This window comes from Giraffa tippelskirchi, chromosome 2 (genome assembly GCF_054371585.1).
Source record: "Giraffa tippelskirchi isolate mGirTip1 chromosome 2, T2T-mGirTip1v1.2.pri, whole genome shotgun sequence".
Taxonomy (NCBI): domain Eukaryota; kingdom Metazoa; phylum Chordata; class Mammalia; order Artiodactyla; family Giraffidae; genus Giraffa; species Giraffa tippelskirchi.
In genome coordinates, this window is record NC_137276.1 from 225,244,047 (window position 1) to 225,267,032 (window position 22,986).

General features: G+C 38.7%; 1 protein-coding gene across 9 annotated transcripts in view; it reads right to left on the minus strand.

The window, feature by feature from the left end:
• The window catches only part of SCAF4 (SR-related CTD associated factor 4), a 59,801-nt gene extending 37,155 nt beyond the window's left edge, over window positions 1–22,646 (minus strand). For all 9 annotated transcript variants that reach the window (XM_081558213.1, XM_081558204.1, XM_081558194.1 and 6 more), the window contains exons 1-3: window positions 22,182–22,646; window positions 1,250–1,333; window positions 319–363 (exon numbers count right to left, since the gene is read on the minus strand). In XM_081558213.1, the coding sequence (XP_081414339.1) occupies window positions 319–363; window positions 1,250–1,333; window positions 22,182–22,211 (159 nt within the window). In that variant the 5' untranslated portion in view covers window positions 22,212–22,646. The remainder of the gene's footprint in view (window positions 1–318; window positions 364–1,249; window positions 1,334–22,181) is intronic.
• Window positions 22,647–22,986: the final 340 nt, after the last annotated feature.

Here is a 22,986-nt window from a genome sequence, read left to right on the forward strand (position 1 = left end):
TGATGGGAGAAGGGAAGTTGAAAACACCAGAGTGATTCCATTCGAAGTATTCCAAGATGAGTTAAATGTCAACATAGTCAGGGCAACGGGGAGAGAAGGCTCAAAAAGACAAACTATTTCGAATCCTGACTCATAGTAAGTACTCAATCAACAGTACTGCTATACATTTTTGTTTTGTTATGAAACAAAAAAACAAGACTCCTAGTGACAACTTTTCTGTAGAGTGACTTTAGAAGCAATTATTCAAATTACAACTCACAAAGTAAATTACAAATACTGATATAACTAAAATGAGGTAATAATAAAATGGATAGTTACCTTTTTGATGAACTTTTCTACTATTTGAACCACATGCTTATAAAGCTGAAAAGAACGAAAAGAATATCATTATCCAGCTAACATACTTTTCTGTTCAATATATTTCCTATAATTAGAAAATACCTAGAACCTCAAAATTTGTACAATTTGAATAATTCTCAAGGTTATACTGTAAGAACCCTGGTAAATAATTCACAGTCAACAACTCAAAAGATTCTTAACAAATCAGAAAGAAACTACTAACTAAAACAGAAACTACAAAAATCCACCAAAAGGTTCTTTTCTTAGATTTTTAATCAATAAATCTTCATAAAACAGTTTATCAAGAGACTTTATGGGAGAGAGAAGAACAATGGAATTGGAGCTAAATAATGCAGTTTTTTAAAGAGACTCACTTCTTTAAAGCGTGATCTTGGGTAAGATATTCAATTTCATGAAGTCTGAAGTTTTTAAATAAAAATGAAGTTAATACTCCCCTGATCTATAATGATAAGAATTAAATGGAATAAAACAAACAACAACAAAAACCCTCTGTCATTCTGTTCCTTACTTCAATGAGTTCAACCTTTTTTTAGCACCACACATAAAGAGGGTAATTATATGAGGTGACGGGTGTGTCAATTAGTATAAGGTAATCATTTCACAATGCACATGTGCATCTAATCGTGTTCTATTACAGACTACTAAATCTGTCAACGCTACCTCAATAAAGTTAAAAAAATATATAGATGAAATACAACAAAACAGGTTTTGAAATATGTTACAATGTAGATGCATCATACAGTTATTATTATGTACTTTCAGCAAAACCTGGTTAGTGCTCTTTGACTTAGGCCTGAACTACTTCACAATATGAAACCTCAAATTTAACAATAATATTTTCAACATTTTAAAAACACTTTCCAACTTAATATATTTCTTTTACTCTTACCTTTATAGCTTTAATAGCAGCTTTCGTGATGAGAATCATCTTGGCTCGAGAGATGGGAGGTTTCATATCCATAAGTGAAAAGAGCTTAAAAAAAAAAGTAAAAAAGTTTTAACTGAAAGTAAAATTAGAGGTTTACCCTTCATTTCAACAGATATATCTGTAACTAAAACAATAATAAAATTTCTGAAACTAGATTTAATAATTTGTCTGGTAAAGAAAAACCAAGAGCTTTCCTACATACTAGCATCACCACTTCGAAAACAGAATGGGAAAAGATTATGCTAAAATGGGGAAAAGGTAAAAAAAATTGACAAAATCTGTAACAAAAAATTTATAAAACCCTACTGAAGAACTCAAAACTGATTTGAATGTAAACAAACACACCGTGTTCCTATACTGAAAATGGCAATACTGTGACTCAATATTTAATATTTGAAATCCAAACCTCACTGAGATTTCGGAGGACTTCAAATAATTCTGATATTCATTTGGAGATACACATGTATTACACCAGGTCATTATAAAACTTAAATTCACAATTTCTTGATTAGTCAGGAATAAAAATGACACCATATTTAACAAATCTCACTACAGTAAATCCAACAATCAGGGAGTCCCAGGAGATGTAACCACACAGATGTAACGCACACTCCTTTCCTCTAAAGTTTAAACCCAACCAAGATATAATGAGAGCCCATTAAGAGTCATAAAGATAAAATTCTGACATTAAGAAGAAGCTTATATCTAGTTTCTTAAGATCTTGTTTTTGTTTTAACCATAGGTATACATATTCTTCTAAAAATATATTTTGAAATAAATTTCAGGGCTTTCTAAGCATTATCTATCTTACATGAATCATATTTCCATTTCTCTCCAATTAATGTTGGAATTTCAAATATGGAACCCCTAAGACATAGACCATCTTTACTGGACAGCTACTAAGAAGCTACCCTAAAGAACAAAAGTCTCCTTTTCCAGAATAAACAGCCCTACCTGTCAACAAAATACTCTGGCAACAGAATTTCTGCAGCTTTTCAAAACTACAGACACAATGGGATTATAGATAATGGTAACAGTAATTTTTTTAAAAAATATGCAATGCAAGATATAATCAATATAAGAATCAAAACGTACTCTGTTTAAGCAGAAAAAGGTGGAATTTTTTGATAAATAATACTAAGATGAATTTGAGTAAACTCCGGGAGATAGTGAAGGACAGGGAAGCCTGGCATGCTGCAGCTCATAGGGTCACAAAGAGCTGGACATGACTTAGGACTGAACAAGAACAACAATACTAAAATACAGAGAATGGGAAAAACAAAGATACTAACACAGAGACTGATTTTTTTTAAAAGGCATTATCTAATCAAATAAGGTCATGATTCTTTATTTCTAACACTATAAAAATTCTGTGAAAATAAATGCTCACTAATTGAAAAACAACTAGAGACAGTAATCTTTAAAACTATATAAACCAATGAGAAACTAAGAAACAATTTAAAGTATTTCAACTCCAATACAAACTGAAAAATATATGCAACACACATTTTATAAAAGGGCATATTCTGCCCATTTCTAAGTTATAAAAGTTATTAAGACAGTTATTTATTACTACAGTTCTATTTCCTTTTCTGGATCTTAAAGCAGAGAAACAGATACAAAAAAGTTTATACACGATCTTAAGAATGAGCAACAGCGAGAACTACTTTTCTGGCCATTAAAAGCTTAGAGAATCATATTTCTCTGAAGCCTAAGCCAGCACTAATATTCATTTAATGTCCCACATTCTTGATTATTTCTACAGTAAGGAACTCCCCATATTAAAAAAAAAAAAAAAAAAAAAAACACAAAAAACCCCAGCCAACTGAAGAGACGAGACAGATTAGTGTTATCTTCTAACGAAATGCTCTACAGTTTATATTTAAATAATTTATCTTAAAAAATTAAAGCACAGACTATACCATAAAGCAGAATAACTATCACTCAGGCAATAAACCAGCAAGAGAGCATTCAAGTGCTACCATTTAAGAGACAGAGGAAGGGTATTCACCCCACTAAAGAACGTACAACTCAAGAAAAGAGGAAGGAAAAAACACTAAGTGCCTAAGTATAAGGTGGGACATCATCTTATTTAATCATATTAATGATTAACATAGATTGTCACAGCTGTTTTGAGCTGATACCCAAAAGGATTATATCTGCTTCCGAATGATTCCCAGGGAATGTGTCTGGACTAGAATTTGTTGATTGTAAAGCTCACAATCCTTAAGAGCATGAGTTCAGTTCAGTCGCTCAGTCATGTCCAATTCTGTGACCCCATAACTGCAGCACGCCAGGCCTCCCTGTCCATCCCAGAGCTTGCTCAAACTCATGTCCATTGAGTCAGTGATGCCATCCAACCATCTCATCCTCTGTTGTCCCCTTCTCCTTCTGCCTTAAATCTTTCCCAGCATCACGGTCTTTTCCAGTGAGTCAGATCTTTCCATCAGGTGGCCAAACTATTGGAGTTTCAGCTTCAGCATCAGTCCTTCCCATGAATATTCAGGACTGGTTTCATTTAGGATGGACTGGTTGGATCTCCTTGCAGTCCAAGGGACTCTCAAGAGTCTTCTCCAACACCACAGTTCAAAACCATCGATTCTTCGGCACTCAGCTTTGTTTATAGTCCAACTCTCACATCCATACATGACCACTAAAAAACCATACAGTCATCTCCTTATACAATGTTGCTTGTTGTAAATACACACAAAGACCATTAACTATGATGGAGAATGCAGACAAAATATCAAGTCGGCATCTGTGCTAATCTCTCTCTATATACATGTTGTATTGGTTCAGGGATAATGATGAGACATACTGAATTTAACTTGGGATGCCTATTGAAAATCCAGGCCGAGATTTCAGCAGACTGGAACATGGATCTTGAAAAAGCAGAGGTCCTGCTAGAAACTGACAGGTTACAGAATCAAAGCCATGAAGATAAGCAAGAAGGGATCAAAGATACAACTACAGTATACCAAATATTTCAATGTGGCACAGAAAAGGGGGCAACACAAAGGAACACCAGGACAAACACCAGAAATTAAACCTTTAATGCTATAGTTTTTTTCATATGGCTTGACTAGTATTACATCATGTGAAATACCAGGCTGGATGAAGCACAAACTGGAATCAAGATTGCCGGGAGAAATATCAATAACCTCAGATATATAGATGACACCACCCTTACTGGCAGAAAGTGAAGAGGACCTGAAGAGCCTCTTGATGAAAGAGAAAGTCACTCAGTCATATCCAACTCTTTGCAACCCCATGGACTATACACTCCATGGAATTCTCCAGGCCAGAATACTGGAGTGGGTAGCCTTTCCCTCCTCCAGGGGATCTTCCCAACCCAGGGATCAAACCCAGGTCTCCCACTTTGTAGGTGGATTCTTTACCAGCTGAGCCGCAAGGGAATTCCAAAAGTGAAAGAGGAAGAGTGAAAAAGCTGGCTTGAAACTTAACATTGAAAAACCTAAGATTATGGCATCTGGTCCATCAATTAATGACAAACAGATGGAGAAATAATGGAAACAGTGACAGACTTTCTTTTCTTGGGCTTCAAAATCACTGAAGATGGTGACTGCAGCCATGAAAGTAAAAGACGCTTGCTCCTTGGAAGAAAAGTTACGACCAACCTAGACAGCATATTAAATAGCCGACACATTGCTTTGCCAATAAAGGTCCGTCTAGCCAAAGCTATGGTTTTTCCAGTAGTCATATATGGATGTGAGAGTTGGACATAAAGAAAGCTGAATGCCGAAGAATTGATGCTTTGAATTGTGGTATTGGAGAAGACTCTTGAGAGTACCTTGGACTGCAAGGAGATCCAACCAGTCCATCCTAAAGGAAATCAGTCACTGGAAGGACTGATGTTGAAGCTGAAACTCCAACACTTTGGCCACCTGATGCTAAGACCTGACTCACTAGAAAAGACTCTGATGCTCGGAAAGATTGAGGGCATGAGAAGGGGATGACAGAGGATGAGATGGTTGGATGGCATCACTGACTCAATGGACATGAGTTTGAGCAAGCTCCGGGAGTTGGTGATGGATAGGGAAGCCTGGCATGCTGCAGTCCATGGGGTTGCAAAGAGTCAGACACGACGGAGTGACTGAACTGAATGACTAGTATTATCATCTGCAACTGGGCAAATGCTCAATAAACATCACTAGGTGCAGCATTCTCTTCGCTACTACACATCTGCATTCAGAATTAATGTGACCTGTGAAAAAACAAACAAAAGAAAGTGTCAAAGCAGCCACAAGAAATGATGCAATTCTCTTATACAGGATAATAGCAGCAGGCCCCAAAAGGTACAAAACCTCCTTAGAAAGCCTTAGTAAGAAAAACATACTTGCCAGCAACAGACACGAGTTTGTTTTTTTGTTGTCATCAGTTGAATGACTATTAGAAAATCTAAACATGCACTGTTCTGCTGGGTGCCTGATATACAACGTATTCTAAAAATCATGACAAAATCGCTCACAATGATCCCTAACATCAATGAAGAACAATTTCAAATTTGGCCCATGACACCTGTAGAATTCATAGAGTTTGAGAGTTAGTCAAAATAACATGATACTCTGCTATTTATTGACAGTATAAACTTTGACAAGTTTATTTAAACTTTTCTGAATTTCAATGACCTATGAAAAAGAGGATTAGTAATATTCACTTCACTTCATAAAACTGTTAGGATTAAATGAGATAATGCATATAAATCTCTTGGCCTAGATCTGACATGTAAATGGCTCAGTAAAAGGAAGTACGTAATGCCCTGGGAATCTTAACATAGATCTCAAATTTAATTTTTTGTCATGAAACTGAAGGTGTTAGTGGTTCAGTTGTGTCCAACTCTTTGTGACCCATGAACTGTAGCCTGCCAGGCTTCTCTCTCCATGGAATTCTTCAGGCAAGAATACTAGAGTGGATAGCCATTCCCTTCAGGGGATCTTTCCAACCCAGGGATTGAACCTAAGTCTCCTGCATTTGCAGGCAGATTCTTTACCATGTGAGCCACCAGAGAAGCCCAATTTTTTATTATAGCTTGGCATAAAAATTTTATTGTATTACATCTACTATTCAAGTGCTGCATTTGGAGAAATTTTCTCTATACTGAAAACATAGCAGTATCAAAGAGTTATAGCACCTTAGTACTTAATCTAGTATTCATACTAAATTCAGAACTGCTTTCACAACATATCTGGCAGGTCCCATGTTAGTCCAAAGCTTACTAACTCATAACTAACTGGCTCCAATGGTTACAGCTGTCGTCTTTGTACTGATCCCAAATCTCCCTTTTGATAACCTTCCCTCCCTTTCCTGCTCTAGTTCTGCCTCTGGAGCACAGAACAATAGTGATCTTTCTCATTTGAGAAAATAAACATAACTAAGCATGTCTGCTTACCTGTTTCAACTATTAGCCAAATGATATGATTTCTAGATCTGACTATACTGGCTAATTCCTTTTAAAAGTATGATAAAACAAAATAAAGAGGGTCTGGATATATTCCTGCAGAATCTAGTGGGTTGTCTTTTGTATCAGTTTCCTCTTCCTGCAGGAACACATTACCACAAACTCAGTAGCTTAAAACAACACTTTTGGAATTCACAACCTCATTAGTCTGAAATCAAGGCGTTGGTAGGGCTGCCTTCCTTTCAGGCACTCTAGGTCAAAATCTATTTCTTTCCTTTTCTAGCCAAAGGTTGCCTAAATTCCTTTGGCTCTTCTATCTTCAAAGCTGGCAGCATAGCATCTTCTGTCCTTCTTTAGCCTCTGCTTTCACTGTACATCACTTTCTCCGACTTTCATGTCTCTCTCATTTAAGGACCCTTGGGGTTACACTGGGTTCATCCAGATAACACGGGACAATTAACTCAACTCAAACCCGTAATCACATCTGCAAAGTCTCTTTTGCCAAGTAAGGTAACATATTCACAGGTTCTAGGATTCAGAACATGGTCACTCTGGGGTAGGGGAGATCATTCATTTATTTTTTTTAAATACTGCTTAGTTGGGGCTTCCCTGGTGGTCCAGTGGATAGGAGTCTCCCTACCAATGGAGGGGTCATGGGCTCAATCCCTGGTCTTGAAAGATCCCATAAGCCTGTGTTCCACAACAAGAGAAGTCACTGCAACAAGAGGCTCACGTTTCGCAATAAACAGTAGCCCTCCCTTGCCACAACTAGCGAAAGCCAATGAAGCAATGAAGACCCAGCAGAGTTTAAATATATAGTGCTCAATTCATTATTAACTCATATTTATAACCAACTAAAACCCTCAGACTGTTTCACTGCAACCTTTATCAGAACTAGAACTTCATATTGATTTTTGTTGGTTTTTGACAGTCCTTCAATCAGGTAGTCTAGAAATCACTTTCTGTTTTCAATGTAGCAGCTCTCCCAATTAGTTTGTAACTTTCAAGAATCTGCTATATACATGGCATTTTCCAACACCGTGGTTTTTTAAAAATTAGAAAGACCAGGACTTATACTTGCAACTTGTAGAAGACTTTATATGATAATCCATGGACCCTGCCAGTTAGCTAAAATTCACTTAACAATACTCTCAACTTATCAATATTTCTTCTAATTTATTCAAGATGAGATCATGACAAATATCTGAAGTATCTGGAGTCCTCACTAGACGAAACACACTTTATAAAAGAAAAATGTTTAATTTGGTCTGTGAAAATCTGTTCTGGCTCCAAGTGACTAGAAATCTCTAGGCAGAATCTCTTTCAACGGGATACTTACCCCATCTTACCCTCTTAAACTTACTATAATGAATTATACTTAAGATATCTAGTATTCCTTCCTTTGCTATTATGATCTCTGTGATGACAAATTCTGCCTTAAGCTCCTGTTATTAATAATTAATTACAAAGTTTAAAGAAAAAATTTGGATGCTTCCAAAAATACATACACATACTCACAGTAATAGGCTGGTACTCAAATCTCCCTTCTGACAGATGACGTTATCAGTGTTCAAGTCTACAATCTCCCTCCCTCTTTTGTTCATTTGTCTCATCAAATCTGATACATTGGCTTCAACCAAATCAAGAGTTAAAGCCAACTTAAATGTTTACTGGTAAAATGTACTTTATAAAAGCACACGTTAAATTTAACAAAAGAAAACGTAGGGGGAAAATCTTAAAATCATCTCCACAAAGATGTTTTGTCCCTCTAATTATAGTCTGAAGACAGCTCTATAAAATACTGCTAGAACAATTAGGTAAGAGATAGTTAACAGTCTCTTCTTACCTGGCATTTCATTTTACGCCTTTACCAAAGCTTTGTCTCAGCTAATTCTTTAATATTGGGCACTTAATGTGACTGTGTGTATGTGTGTGAGACAGAGAGAGTGAGTGGGGGGGTGCGGGTGGGCAGAGAAGGAAAGAAGAGTTGCAAGCCAAGCATGTTAGACAAGTGCCATTATACCACTCTACCCTAAAGCAGAATATTGTGCATGAGTTAATCAATAACAAACACTAAGAGATACAATAAAACTGGAAACTGTACAAAGAATAAAAAATAGAGCCAGAAACTAATTAATAAACATGGAAAAAAAATGTTCAGTCTTACCAACAGTCAAAAAAGTACAAATTAAGACAATGAGATACAGTTCATTTATGTATCTAATGGGCTGCTGCTGTTGCTGCTGCTGCTAAGTCGCTTTAGTCATGTCCGCCTCTTAGCGATCCCGTGGACTGCCGCCTACCAGGCTCCTCCGTCCATGGGATTTTCCAGGCAAGAGTACTGGAGTGGGGTGCCAATGCCTTCTCCGATCTAATGGGCATGAGTGTAGATTAGCGAAAAGCAAAGAAAGCACTCTGCTGATAAGAACTAACGGGCAAGTTTCAATTTCAGAGAGAAATCTAAAGCTATATATATCAAGAACTCAAAAAGTTGGTATCTTTTAAACCAACAATTCCACTTTCAGAAATTTATCTAAATCAGATGTTCCCCAAATTCCCAAGATGGCTTCTAAAATCAGAAAGTAATTCATGTTATTAAAAAGATCTGTTGACCATATCCAAACACAAGTGGAAGGGGAAAAAAAGGCTGACATACTCTAAAATGTTAAAGATATTTGGTGGGATATTTTCTTACTTAAATTTACCTAATTTGCATTAGTTCAAAAATAAATAAATTAAAATTCATGGGTTAAAAATGGAAAACCTTACACTTGTGTCTGAGACATAGAAATGCATTTCTCCGATTTAATTGTAAATATATAGGATCATCATTACCAGGTAGAATTCATCTATGGAGTAAACCATATCTTTGAAGTTAACACGTATGTTTAAATTAATACCTTGTAAATCTTTAATGTAACTTTTCAAAACTGCTAAAACAAAATTTTTAAAATAAACATAAAATCTACCATTTAAAATCTTTGTAACTGAAGCCTTTGTGCATAAACCCAAAACTAAAAAATCACAAGTATATTTTTTGACATCTGTGCATTAAAGAAAGCATCCCTTTAATTACTGATATATGATTTTTGTTGTTTTGTTTCAGTCACTAACTTGTGTCTGACTCTTATGACCCCATGACTGTAGCCCTCCAGGCTCTTCTGCCCATGGGATTTCCAAGGCAAGAATACTGGAGTGGGTTGCCATTTCCTTCTTCAGAGGATCTTCCCAACCCAGGGATTTACTCCCATGTAAGTTATATTTTTTTCCAGAGAGTCAAATCCTTTGAAACCCAAATATTTAACCAATTTTCCACCTGGTTAAAGGAATGTATGGAGACAAGACGGGTCTGGCACTAATACACAGTATGTCTAATAACAGGGCAAATTTGCATGGCTCTTTAGATGGGAAAAAAGAAACTGCACAGTTCCTCTTCTCCTGTGGAGCAGGGTCTTTACTTAGACACTACAAACCAGTTCTACTTATTTCTCCATAAGGTTACAAACCAGGTATTTTTACAAACAGCAAAGCTGCATATACTATTCTGAAGTTTAAAGGGTCTTAAAATTTTTCATACTTACTCCTTTCTACACTTCTTTACCTTACTACACTTACCCACAAACTCACCAATTTTTCTCCTGGTTCCTGAACCAAGAGAAACGCTTTACAAAATACACACATATAAATGCAAATATATATTGTTAAATTATATATGAAACCACTTTCAAGTTAACTACTTATGTTTCTATGTGCATTATGAAAATAGAATATAGTAATATAGCAAACAGTAGTTTAAACTTCCTCCCTATTTAAGTATATCACCAATCCCTATTTCTGTTACCATTTGCTGCTGCCAGAACTAATTTTCTAAGTAGTTAATTTCTGATGACTCACTCTACAAAGTATGCCCTAATTTATTCTTCATGTAAGACTAACTCCCTTACAATTTCCAAGGGTCTATTAGTCAATTAAACTTTTTACTTTAGAACCAAGGCTGCTGCACCCCCCGCCGTCAGGCCTTTTAACCCCCTTAGTTCCACGTACTAGGTCATTTTTTATTCCTTACCTCCATTTTGATTCACTGAACTGCAAACAATCCTTAACTCCTTTGTCTTCACTTGCTCACGAAATAGGCCAGGATTTGATCTTTGCAAATGCCAAATATTCTATCCATGCCATTACTCCCCACTTTACTAGCATAGCTGCCAGGTTTCAAAATGGCTTTTATTGTGCCTCACTAAGTAAACTTTGTGTCTACCCAAAGCTAGCTATAAAACATTTTAACAAATTAAACAGCTCCTTCCAGGCTAACTGAACAATAAAAACCGGTTCCAGGATATAAAATCATTTGAAGAAAAACATTATCCTACACATTAAATGTATTATCTGAATCTACTTTTCTCCCACAAAGTTGTAATGACTAGATCTATACACAAGCATGGGATTAAAACTGAAAGGGTTAACATTTATAAAATCCCCAATCAATTTAAAATTTTAATTGTGAATAAAAATTAGCAAATGAAATATAACATCTAAAAGCATATCTTAAGTTTAAAACACTGACTGCATCTATTGCATTACTGTAGATGACTTAAAAACTCCCAAACTTCATCATTCTTAAACTCTGGAAAATCCTTCCACAAATATACATTATAGTGCTCTTGCTACTTTGCTTCAAATATACAAAAGTTGTTTGGGGAGCCCTCGCCCTTCACACACAATGCAACAGACAAAGATGAGCTGCTCAAAAAACTTCAGAGCAGTACTGTGGGGCTGTGGATTGGACTCAAGCAGCCTCTTAACAGATCTCGGTCAGATCACCATCCCTTCCAGTTTCCTTACCTCTAAAATAGAAAGAAAGTAAAGGCATATACAAGACACCTAACCCATATGCTAGTATCTAGTTGGGAATAAGCAAATGCAAGACTCATTTACTTTCCTTCCCTTGAACTGTCTCTGCTGGATTACTTCTTAAAATAGCATATAAAAACTAAAGATATCCTTTCAACAAACTTATGATTCAGGATCAACAAAATAACTTGCAGAGCCACTCAGCAGCTAATAGATAGTTTCCAATCTGACAGAAAATCAAACCAAGCAACAAAATCATGAAAATGGTGTTAAAACATAACTTTTCTGTGTTAGTTTTAAAAGAGCTCTGAGACAGAATTCATATGCCATAAAACTCACCTCTTTAAAGTGTACATCTCAGTGGTTTTTGCTATATTCAGAGTTACAACCATTAACACTATGTAATTTTAGAATTATTTTCATTACACCTCAAAGAAATCCCATACCCATTAGCAGTCATCCCCATTCCTCCTCCATCCCCTCATGAATAACCTACTTTCTCTCTCTACAGATTTGCCCATTTTGGACTACTTCATATATTAAAACAAAAACCCCAACTTTATAAAATATGCTCTTACATTAGTCAACAACGTTTAAGGTCTTTATAAAGATGTGAACATATCTCTAACTGAACCCCAAACTTGGCTGTCCTTGATAAAATGATTTATCATTCAGCAACTTGTAATTACAGTGGACCAGGTCATATGTGACCATTAATTTAAAGAACAGTTTATGTTTTCTGAAAACTTAAAAGCGTATTACCATAAATTTCCCGATTATTGGCTTCCTATAGGGTATTCTAATTCTACATCAGCTAAAACTAAACTCTGACAAAAGAAGGATTAAAGTGGAGTATTCACGATAAAGGGCATAAAGATATACAGGGGATACTGCAGAAGATTTATAGACTATAGCATTAGACAGTTACTGCTCTCCAGAGTAATAACACCTAGAGTTGAACAATGGGAGAAGTCCACCCAGGGGCAGGCAAAAAGTGGGTGAATTGTCTTTAAAGACTTACAAAATAATAAAAGTGTTTGAAAACTGTTTTATCATCACCAAATACTAGCAATTCTAAATGATATCAGGGATAAAATATTCCTTTCCCTAAAATATTTGGTTGACTGAGATTCTTGTTTTTCAGGATAGCCTGTACTCTCCTCAGGTTCAGTTTACATCTCCAATTCTGCAGTTCCTAAGTGTATATATTCAAATGTCTGAACAGTACATTTAAAGTATGATAGCTCTTTGCAATTCTTCATTCCTGATATATCTTTTTTTGTGGTATAAATATTTATAAACAGCAGAGTGAGTCTTAAAGAAAACACAAAGCTTGATGATCCATGAATAACAATGATGGAGAATGCCATTACACATAATTTTAAAGAGGTTCATCAATTACAATAGAGACCTATAAAGAAACTGTGAGTGAAAATATTTTAGTGAAATTTTTTTGACTGACAGTACATTTCGAAGTCACTAGTTGTTGTTTAGTAGGGAAGTCATATATGACTCTTTGCAACCCCATGGACTAAAGCCTGCTAGGCTCCTCTGTCCATGCGATTTCCCAGGCAAGATACTGGAGTGGGTTACCATTTCCTTCTTCAGGGGATCATCCTGACCCAGGGATTGAACACACATCTCCTGCATTGGCAGGTGGATTCATTACCACTGAGTCGCCAGGGAAAGTCACTAGAATTGATGTCAAAAAAGACATGGGCAGTATTTTGATTTGCAGAATTTATTGTGAAGTGAGCTTTTCCTAAATTTCTGCCAAAGGTAACTTTATGTTTAAGATTTCCCAACTGTTGTGTATCTGTTGCTACACACACAACCTTTAGTAAATAGAATTAATGAGAAGTGTTCTTCAACCACTTACGGGTGGAGATAACACGACTAAATCTGACTATAATTGTCTACTGAACTCAAATACTGTGAAGATCAATACTGACAATCATTTGACAAATATGTAGAAGTTAAGACTTAAAAGAAACTGAATATTATTATTCATTACTGTGATAGAGCAGTATGTAGTAAGATTTTCTACATATAACAGAAAGAAGTATTAATGAAATTTTAAAACATTAATCAATTATTTCTTTGTTGTAATATTTACTTGTAACTGACATGAAGTTCAAATTTCTTTCCTGGCCAATTTCATGATTATATTTGAAAATAATTTTGTTGTAAAAAAGGAATTAAGCTAAAAAAAAAAAAGAAAAAGAAATAAGTTCTCAGGATGTCAAATATGTTAGGTATGCTACTGTCTACAATCTCCTCCACATGACACACTATCATGAATTATCCAAACACCAATTATAACTTTTAAGGGGTACTTGTGGAAATCGATCCTGAATATTCATTGTAAGGACTGATGCTGAAGCTGAAACTCCAATACTTTGGCCACTTGATGCAAAGAGCTGACTCATTTGGAAAGACCCTGATGCTGGGAAAGACTGAGAGCAGGAGGAAAGGACGACAGAGGATGAGATGGTTGGATGGCACCACCGACTCAATGGACATGGGTTTGGGTGGACTCCGGGAGTTGGTGATGGACAGGGAGGCCCGGCGTGCTGCAGTTCACGGGGTGGCAAAGAGTCGGACAAGACTGAGCAACTGAACTGAACTGAACTGAACTGTATGGCCCTTCACTTTTCAAGAGCTCTGCTATTTCCCCCATCCCATCTGAACCTTGACTTCTAATTCTCAAATCCACTTCAGAGTTTCACTGGATTTCTTGCTGAATTCACTACTAACCCATACAATGCTCCCTCAATATTATCAAAGTTTCTATAAATACCTATGGCTTCATAAGCACCAATAAAGAGTCCTAACTATAACACCATAAAATGTTAATTGATAAACCATGCAAATATTGAAAAGGATGAAGGTGACTGAAGCATAATAAATTATAATACCGTTTCAGCAATCTTCTAGTTCTCAAAAAAAAAAATCATGAACAGTACATTGTTATTTACACTTAATATTAACACAGAAATGTTGACATGTCTCTTCTAGACTAAGCTCACAACGGAACTTGGTAAAACCTAGCCAAATTTAACTATTACCAACTCTATCAAAACTTCAACTGTTAATAGCTGCTTATCCTATACATTACATGATAACATAATACAGCTTGTTTTTAGCTTATTGTTAAAAAATTGTATGGTGTTGCTCTGAGAGAGATTCTGCATATTATCTCAACAAATGTTATCAAAAACTTCTAAAGGTTGATCATTTACGTAACAATGTTTTCCCTATGTTATCAAAGTATATTCGAAATGAGTTTTAAACACATGCAGATATCTACAGAAAAATCACCTGTCACACAACTAAAAAAAAAAAAAAACCCCAATCAAAAAATGGGCAAAAGACTTAAATAGATATATTTCCGAAGAAGATAAACAGATGGCTAACTGGCACATGGAAAGATGGTTAACAGTGCTAATGATCAGAGAAATGCAAATAAAATCTATTACAATGAGGTATCACCTTGCATCAGTCAGAATGGCCATCATCAGAGTCTACAAATAATAAATACTGGAAAAGGTTTTGAGAAAAGGCAACCCTCTTATACTGTTGGCGGGAATGTAAATTGGTGCAGCCACTATGGAAAACAGTATGGAGATTTCTTAAAATACTAAAATAGAACTACCACGTGATTCAGCAATTCTATTCCGGGTATATATCTAGAAAAAACACCAAACCCTCTAACTTGGAAAGATACACGCACTCCAATATCCCACAGCAGCACTAAGCGCCCACCAGCCGATGGCTGGCTTCAGAACACAGTAAATACACACAGTGGATCTTGGTTATTGTTGTTCAGTCACCCAGTTGTGTCTGACTCTTTCCGTAACAGAACATTACATGGACATAAAAACTGAAATACTGTCATTGACAGCAATGTGGATGAATCTAGAGAGTGCTTAGTGAAATAATAGAAAAGTATTGCTATCACATATATGTAATCTAAAAAATAATACAAAGGAATCTATATACAAAACAGAAACAGACTCACATAGAAAACAAACTTATAGTTAACAGAAAAGGAGCTGGAGAGGGGAAGGGACAATTGATACTACAAGATACCAAGTATCTTTGTAATAACATAGTAACAATGGAATAGAATTTAAAAAAAAAAGAAAAGTCCAGAATTATTATGCACACCCGAAACTAACACAAAATTGTTAATCAACTATACTTCCAAAGAAACAAGTTTCCTGTAATGCTTAAGTAAATTATATTCACTTGGGCTCAAAATAATCAGAGGCAAGCAACCTAAAACTTGGTAGCTTGCTGGTAAAGAATGTGCCTGCAATGCAGGAGACCCCAGTTCAACTCCTGGGTCAAGAAGTTTCCCTGGAGAAGGGATAGGCTAACCACTCCAGTATTCTTTGGCTTTCCTGGTGACTCAGATGGTAAAGAATACACCCACAATGCAGGAGACATGGGTTTGATCCCTGGGTTGGGAAAATCTCCTGGAGGAGGGCATGGCAACCCACTTTAGTATTCTTGCCTGGAGAATACCCATGGACAGAGGAGCCTGGCGCGCTACAGTCCTTGGGGTCAAAGAGTTGGACACGATAGAATGACTGAGCACATAAAAAACGAGAACAAAACACTCCCACAAAAACATAGACATACAAAAACCAACGGCCATCTTTATCAGGTACTCCCCCCACCCCCCAAATTCTGTTCCACAAGATTTACAAGCCAACTTTTCCATTATTCCAATTATTCTCTAAATCAGTTCCTTATCATATGTCCACGTATTTTTTTTTCTGAGACAAAATTCTAAACAAAATGATAGTCTAGTGAGTGGGATGTTTTCAACAAGAACATCAGTGATAAATTCTGCTACAGAAAGCTCTGAAGAGCCAGCTTTATTCCACTCATCATAAAGCCAGACTTCTACTGTTGTCAGAGGTAAGCAATTCTCTGCGAGTCAAGAAGCAACAGAGGAACAAAATTACAACTAACTTTTAATATCCCAACCCCTGTTATAAATAGCATAACACAGTCAGATGAGTCATGAGAAACCTCAAAATTGACTTCTGTTGCCCTGGTCCGATAGGTCTCTTCCATACAGTTAAGAACCTTGTTTCAAATCTTTTGTCCACTTCTTTAGATAGACCTCTCAGAGAACAAAGGAATGATCAAAAACAACCAGATTAACATTACAGGCTAAAAAAAAATAGTTAACAAGGTACTGTCATCATATGATCTAAAGTCTAGAAGACAACCATGCCAGTAATCAAGAGGTAAAATACAGAACAGTTTATATAGAACAATTTCCACTGGGACTAGGAAGGGTGGCAAGCTCCTAATGAGATGTGGAACTCAATTCTTCTTCAGAGTAACATGGTTCAAGACTGACAACCTAAGCGGGTAAGGGCAGTAATGTCAACTCATACGTTAAAAGTACTCATAAAGTTTAATTTGTCTGATTTTAAAGATAAACAAAAGGGACTTCCTTAGTGGTCCAGTGGCTAAGATTCCGTGCTCTCACTGCAGGAGCCCAATTTCAATCCCTTATCAGGGAACCAGATCTCACATAATGCAACTAAGAATTTGCATGCTTAAACTAAAAGATCCCATATGTCTCTAACACCAGGAGCAGCCAAATAAATATTAAAAAAAAACAACAGATAAACACAAATATAAAAGTACTCCTGTTTTCTTCCTGCACTTTAAAGTATCATTATATGCATACCATCTCTATGTTGTAGTTCTTAAAAAGGAACTCTAGGATGGAGGGGGGTGGGCAGGGGTGTCAGAGTTCCTTTCAGTGGTCTGTGAGGTAAAAACTGTTTTCATATTAATGCTAAGACATTCCTTATCCTTAATCTCACAAGTATACAGTGGAGTTTTCCAAAGGCTACCTGACGTGTGTAACGGCTAGAAAGTGAATGAAGTATATACAAGAATTCAAGTTTTATTAAACTTAAGTTTAAATGAGATCTGCAAATAGATAAAACCATGTCATTCTTCTAAGTTTCTTTTTTTCTTGGAAATATTTTTCATTAGAAATGTTATTTATGATAACATGTAACAGGTTTATTACTTTTTTTCCAGGTTAATTATTTTTAATAAATTTGTTTCTTGGTTTGAATTTCTCATACAGTAAATATCAAGATATAACCCATAGATACAAAAAGTCTCTGTGGTCCTTAACTTCTAGAGCTTGAAGGAGTCAAAATCCAAAGTTTGAGAGAACAGCTGTCCTAGAGAAACTCTTACACAAAGACACGGCTGGGAAAGTTCATTGATTGCAATGTCTGTCAGTAACAAATGAGAATAAAATGTTCATCAAATGGGGAACCAGGTAAAATTCGGTTTATTCAAATGATAGAATACAATACAATAGTCAGAACAAACTATACAGTTCTTAATATACAGCATTAATAATTTTTACATGCAAAACATTGGAGAATATGTATCAAAACAGATTTTACACACACACACACACACAGTTTAGGGACCACAGAGATCGATACTAAATTCATTACCTGATTGCTTCTGACTGGAGGGTCGGTGGGGGGGTAGAGAGGTGGGAAAGGGAGGAAAGGAAGGCTTCATAATATTTTATTTTTAAATTAAAAACACCTAATAACAACTGTCAATTTTTGTTATATCCTCTGCACTTTTTTTGTACTTTAATTAAAGATCTTAAAATCACAGATGCTGCAAAAAGAAAAGTGAGGCTGAGGGAAGAGTTATTCTTTTGGATTTAGAGAAGACTGATTAAAGGCTAAAAATGCAATCAATGGATTTAAAAATTCCCATCTATAATCTTTATCCATGTAAAGAACTTTCACAATAAGGAGCATATAAATATAGTAGAACACAATTAAGTGATCACTGATTTTTAAACTCATCTTTCCAATCTTTACAACACTTAATAGTGTCTTGCCATGAAAGTTCTCTCAAAAGGTCTTTAACCTTATCTTTATCTTCCTCTTTTTCTGTATCACAGATACATACTTTTACCTGCGCTTCCGATCTCTCCCCTTCCTTTCATCCACAATTTTGTTCTAAGTTAACCAACCCCTCTAGCCACTTGAACTATGCTTTTCTGCACATCCCCTCCCTCAACATGCTCTAGCATCTACGCCCATCTAATATAGACCAGGGCTTGAACACCACTTACTTAGGTTAAGACCTTATATACACTATATATATAAACATATCAAAGGACTAGCACCAGTGTCTACTACACTGTCAATTGCTCTTTCTTCCCTTCATCCTTAAAGCGACTTTTCCCTGGAACACCTTACAACCAAACTTCTAAAACAACAATAAATCCCAAAACAGTCAACTACTTTATATTTGCTACCTCTTATCCGTATCTATCTCTCCCATCACTATTCAATCTCAAACTACAGATCCCATAAGCTCAAAAAATTTTGTGGCCTTTGTCTTACTTAATCTATGACCATTCCCTTGGTATTATATAAAATATTATCTCCAGGCAGTATTAAGATGGGACCATCTGTATTCAAACCTCAGCTCTGCCACGAACTAGTAGTACGCCCCTGGGTGAATTACTATTCAATTTCTTTGAAATCGAAAATCATCTTCCTCATCTATAAATGGATGTCTATGCAAGGCTGAAGGAGTATTAACTTCGATATGTATATACAAAGCACTTCACATGCTATAGATGCTTATTATTAATTCATTTTGTCTCCCTCTCTCAATTTTCTCCAGGGCAATCAGAGAGTGACTCTCTGATGTCTTCCTCTAACTCTTGGTTGCTTCCAAGTTTGAGTCCAATATGATCAACTGCTGGCCAAAAATTTCCACATGACTGTTTCACTCAAACATAAACTGTTCAAAATCAAACATATTTCCCCCTCCACTAAATATACTTTTGATCACTGCTTGATGTGTCACCCCTCTCCCAGAGCTTAGATGTCCAGGACAAAAGGTACTTATAAATCTACCAGATGTCAAATCCACGGATTCTTTGGGTCCACATCCTTACCCTCCTCTCTATTGCTTTATAGACATGCTAAGATCAGATTCTACCTTCTTTTCCCATCTCAGTCCCCAACCCGCCACGTTTCCCCAAACCTCTGCCTGCTACAATACATACTATAAATCAAGCAGTATTTTGACTATACTCCACTACCTAAAACCTTCAATTTATCCACAGACTGGGAAAAAAAGAAAAAGGAATTCAAACACATTAGACAGACCTGAAACTTGTCAGGCCCCAAACTTCCTTAACCACCCTTTCAGTAGCCTCAGGAGTCAAACTACTGTTCCTTATTTCTCACCAATGTTGCCTTTGAATTACTTTTCCTACCCTTCGGAAATTCTGAGATTGACACTCTCTTCTCCCAAGTCTAATGCCCCACGGCCAACCCACAGTACTTTAAAAGGACCCCAACGGAAGTTGTTCCAGCACACATTAAAGTTACTTGCCTAAGTTTTGTGTCCTCTATTAGTTTAGGCTCCTAGGGGACAGAGATCCTTAGTAGCAGTGCCATCCTAATCAGGACACAAATTTACAGCTAGGCAGGCTCTCAAATACTTGTAAAATGAAGATTTGGGAGATTTACGGTTACAAGGAACTAATCACTAACATTTTATGAATGGGGAGAATTAACTGAGAAGCATTACATCAAGCAAGGACAAGGAGATGGATTTTGAAGTCAGACTAATTTCTCCAGAAAAAAGTTTTTGGAGAAGAAAGTTTGGCAGAAAAAAGCTGGAACTGGTAACATACACCTAACATAATGCAGTTAATAAAGACTAGGAACGGAAATAAAAAGTACTTAAAGAGGAAAATGATTGATGATAGGAAAATTCTCACTTTGTACATTTTAAAAGGTTAAAATGCCATTTTCCTTTTTCAAGAAGACACAAGCATTCCTAATCTTAGTTTTCAAAGTAAAAACTACTGATCACATTTCCCCAGAATTAAGGTAAGACACTTCACTTAATAACATGCTTAATGTCCATAATGCCTCAATCAGAATTAAATACTTCTGGTCTTAAGAATATGCTAAAACCCCTCCTCTTTGTTTATTGAAAACATCCAGAAAGTTTTCATCTTGAGAAAGAAATGTACCTATCTTTTAAAAAATTGTGTCATTTGTATAAGTTCTCATTCATTCAACAAGTTTTTTCCAAGCAGGTGCTATGAGGAAGCAAAGAACAGAAACTCTCCGCCCTCATGAAGCCAACATTCCAGTATATTTTGCCTTCAGGAAACAAAGTCAACTTCCAATCCTGAAATCTTTGGGGCATTATCACAAACTCCTTAGCCATCAAAAAAAAATCCGGAAATAACTATTTCATCATTTTGAAAATAGGCAATATGAACTTTAAAAGACACTGCCCAACTTTCTGTATCCATCATTTAAAGACAAATCATTTCTAGGATAACTGACAAGGCAACGAAGGGTCCTAACTGCAGTGTTACTGGAGGCACTACGAAGTGAAAGTAACTGCATCCTAATTGTTACAAGTGAAACTACAAAATCACGTTGTGCAGGGCGCACCAAGTCATCAACGTGGTCCCAAAATATCTAGCACTGCTGCATCTGGTTTTTTCAGTGTTGGGTTGATCGGCGGTATTTGGAAAAGGAAGATAATCCAATTCAATATATGTCAATTGTTTCCATTTTGTAGGTACGCTTGAAATCAATGGTCAAGACTCCTTCCCTTGAAATGAATTCTGAAAAATAGAATCTGTGGACTCGACGCTTCAAAAACAGCACCTGGAAGGTTTTGACATAAAACCAGAGAACTTTAGGGCAGCAGGCAGCTTTGTTCTCGGTTTTGGAAGGTTTTTCACATGTAAATGTTCCCAAAGAAGGGAGCCAAGGATTAACTAACCGCGAGGAGGGTGCGGGGTGGGGGTACTGGAGGGCAAAGCCGGCTTTCTAGCGGTCTAAGGCGGAGCAAATGCTGTCCTCTCCCATTCAACTTTTTAGGTGTCACGTTGGGGCCACGGAGCCCGTAACAGGGTTGAGTTCACGACTCGGGACAGTAAAGAGCCCCGTCTATTAACTCCATTTCCCAAGTGCAGGAATCCCGAAGGGAGGGGGGATGAACACCCTCGCCAACTCCTCCCCGATCAGAGAGATCAGAGTCCAGCCGCCGGCGCGCCGCACGGCCCGAGCAACAGGAGAAGCCCAGGCCACCGCTCTGCCGGCCCCGCGACCGGCAGATGCTCCCGGCTCCCCCGCCCCCCCACCCAGGGCCGCCCGCGCTTCTTTCTTAGCCCCTTGCGGGCTCCCGGCGAAGCCAATAACGGGAGCAGAGGGCGAGAGCGCCCGGACCTGAAAAGGGTGAGGGGGGTTGGGGGCGAAGTTAAAGGCACCAGCGGCGGTGGCGGGGCTGGACAAGGCCGGAAGGGGGCGAGAGGGGGCAGCCCGAGGTCGCCGCCCGGGGGTGGCCGGTGGGGGAGGGGTGTGGGGTCGGCGCCCGGGCCGCCGCGACCTCCACGGGCCACACAGGCCCGCTCCGCGCAGGCCCGCCGCCCCGGAACCGGGGCAGGAAGCGTCCCCACCCCGACCTAAGCTTTAAACCTCAGGCGGCGGGAGAAACGACGGCCCGACTCCCCCGGCAGGCCCCCGGCACCCCCTTGTCCCAAGCACCCCTCACCTCTTGGTTGAAGGCGTTGACGGCGTCCATGTTCGCGCTGCGGCGGCGGCGGCTGCTCCGGGCCCGCCGGTCACATAAGACCTCGCGCCGCGGCGGAGAGGAGCCGGGGAACCGGCCGGGCCTTGAGGGGCCGGGGGAGGCGACGAGCGGCGGAGCCGGAGGCCGGGCAGGAAGAGGCTGCGGCCAAGACGGCTGGGGGCAGGCGGCTGAGGCTGAAGAGGCAGAGGGGTGGCGGGCCCCCTCTCAGTCCCGTTCGAAGGATGAGGAAAAAGAGGCGGCGGCGGCGGCGCTGGGCTCCAACATGTCCGTTCGGTGGCGGCGGCTGCGCTCTGCGTCTCGCTGACACGGCCCCCGCGCCCTCACGGACTGGCCCACACTGGCCCGACCGGCAAGCGGGCGGGCCTCTCCTCTACCTCTCGCCAGCGGGATGGCGGCAGCGACCCGAGTCCACGCCGCGCGGGGCACACTGGGACGGCTCAGGCCTCCCAGCGCTTCCTGTGCCCGGCTCCCGCCCCGCCCCGCCCCGCCCCGCCCACGCTGGCCCCGCCCCCGCCCCGCCCCGCGCGCGTGCGCGCGCCGCCCGCCCAGCCGCTGGCGGGTGACGCCGAGACGCCGAGCCCTTTCCCGCCTGTTGCCACCTCAGGCCGGGGAGATCGCCAGGCACCTACACCGGGTCCCCGCGAGGGGCGCTGGAGAGTGCGGGGAAATCTCAGGGCCGGGAAGCTGGCACGGAGAAGGCCCGCGGACACGCGCGCCCCTGCCGGACGCGGCGCTGCCTGGTGTGTTTTTGCGTGCCATCCTGCCC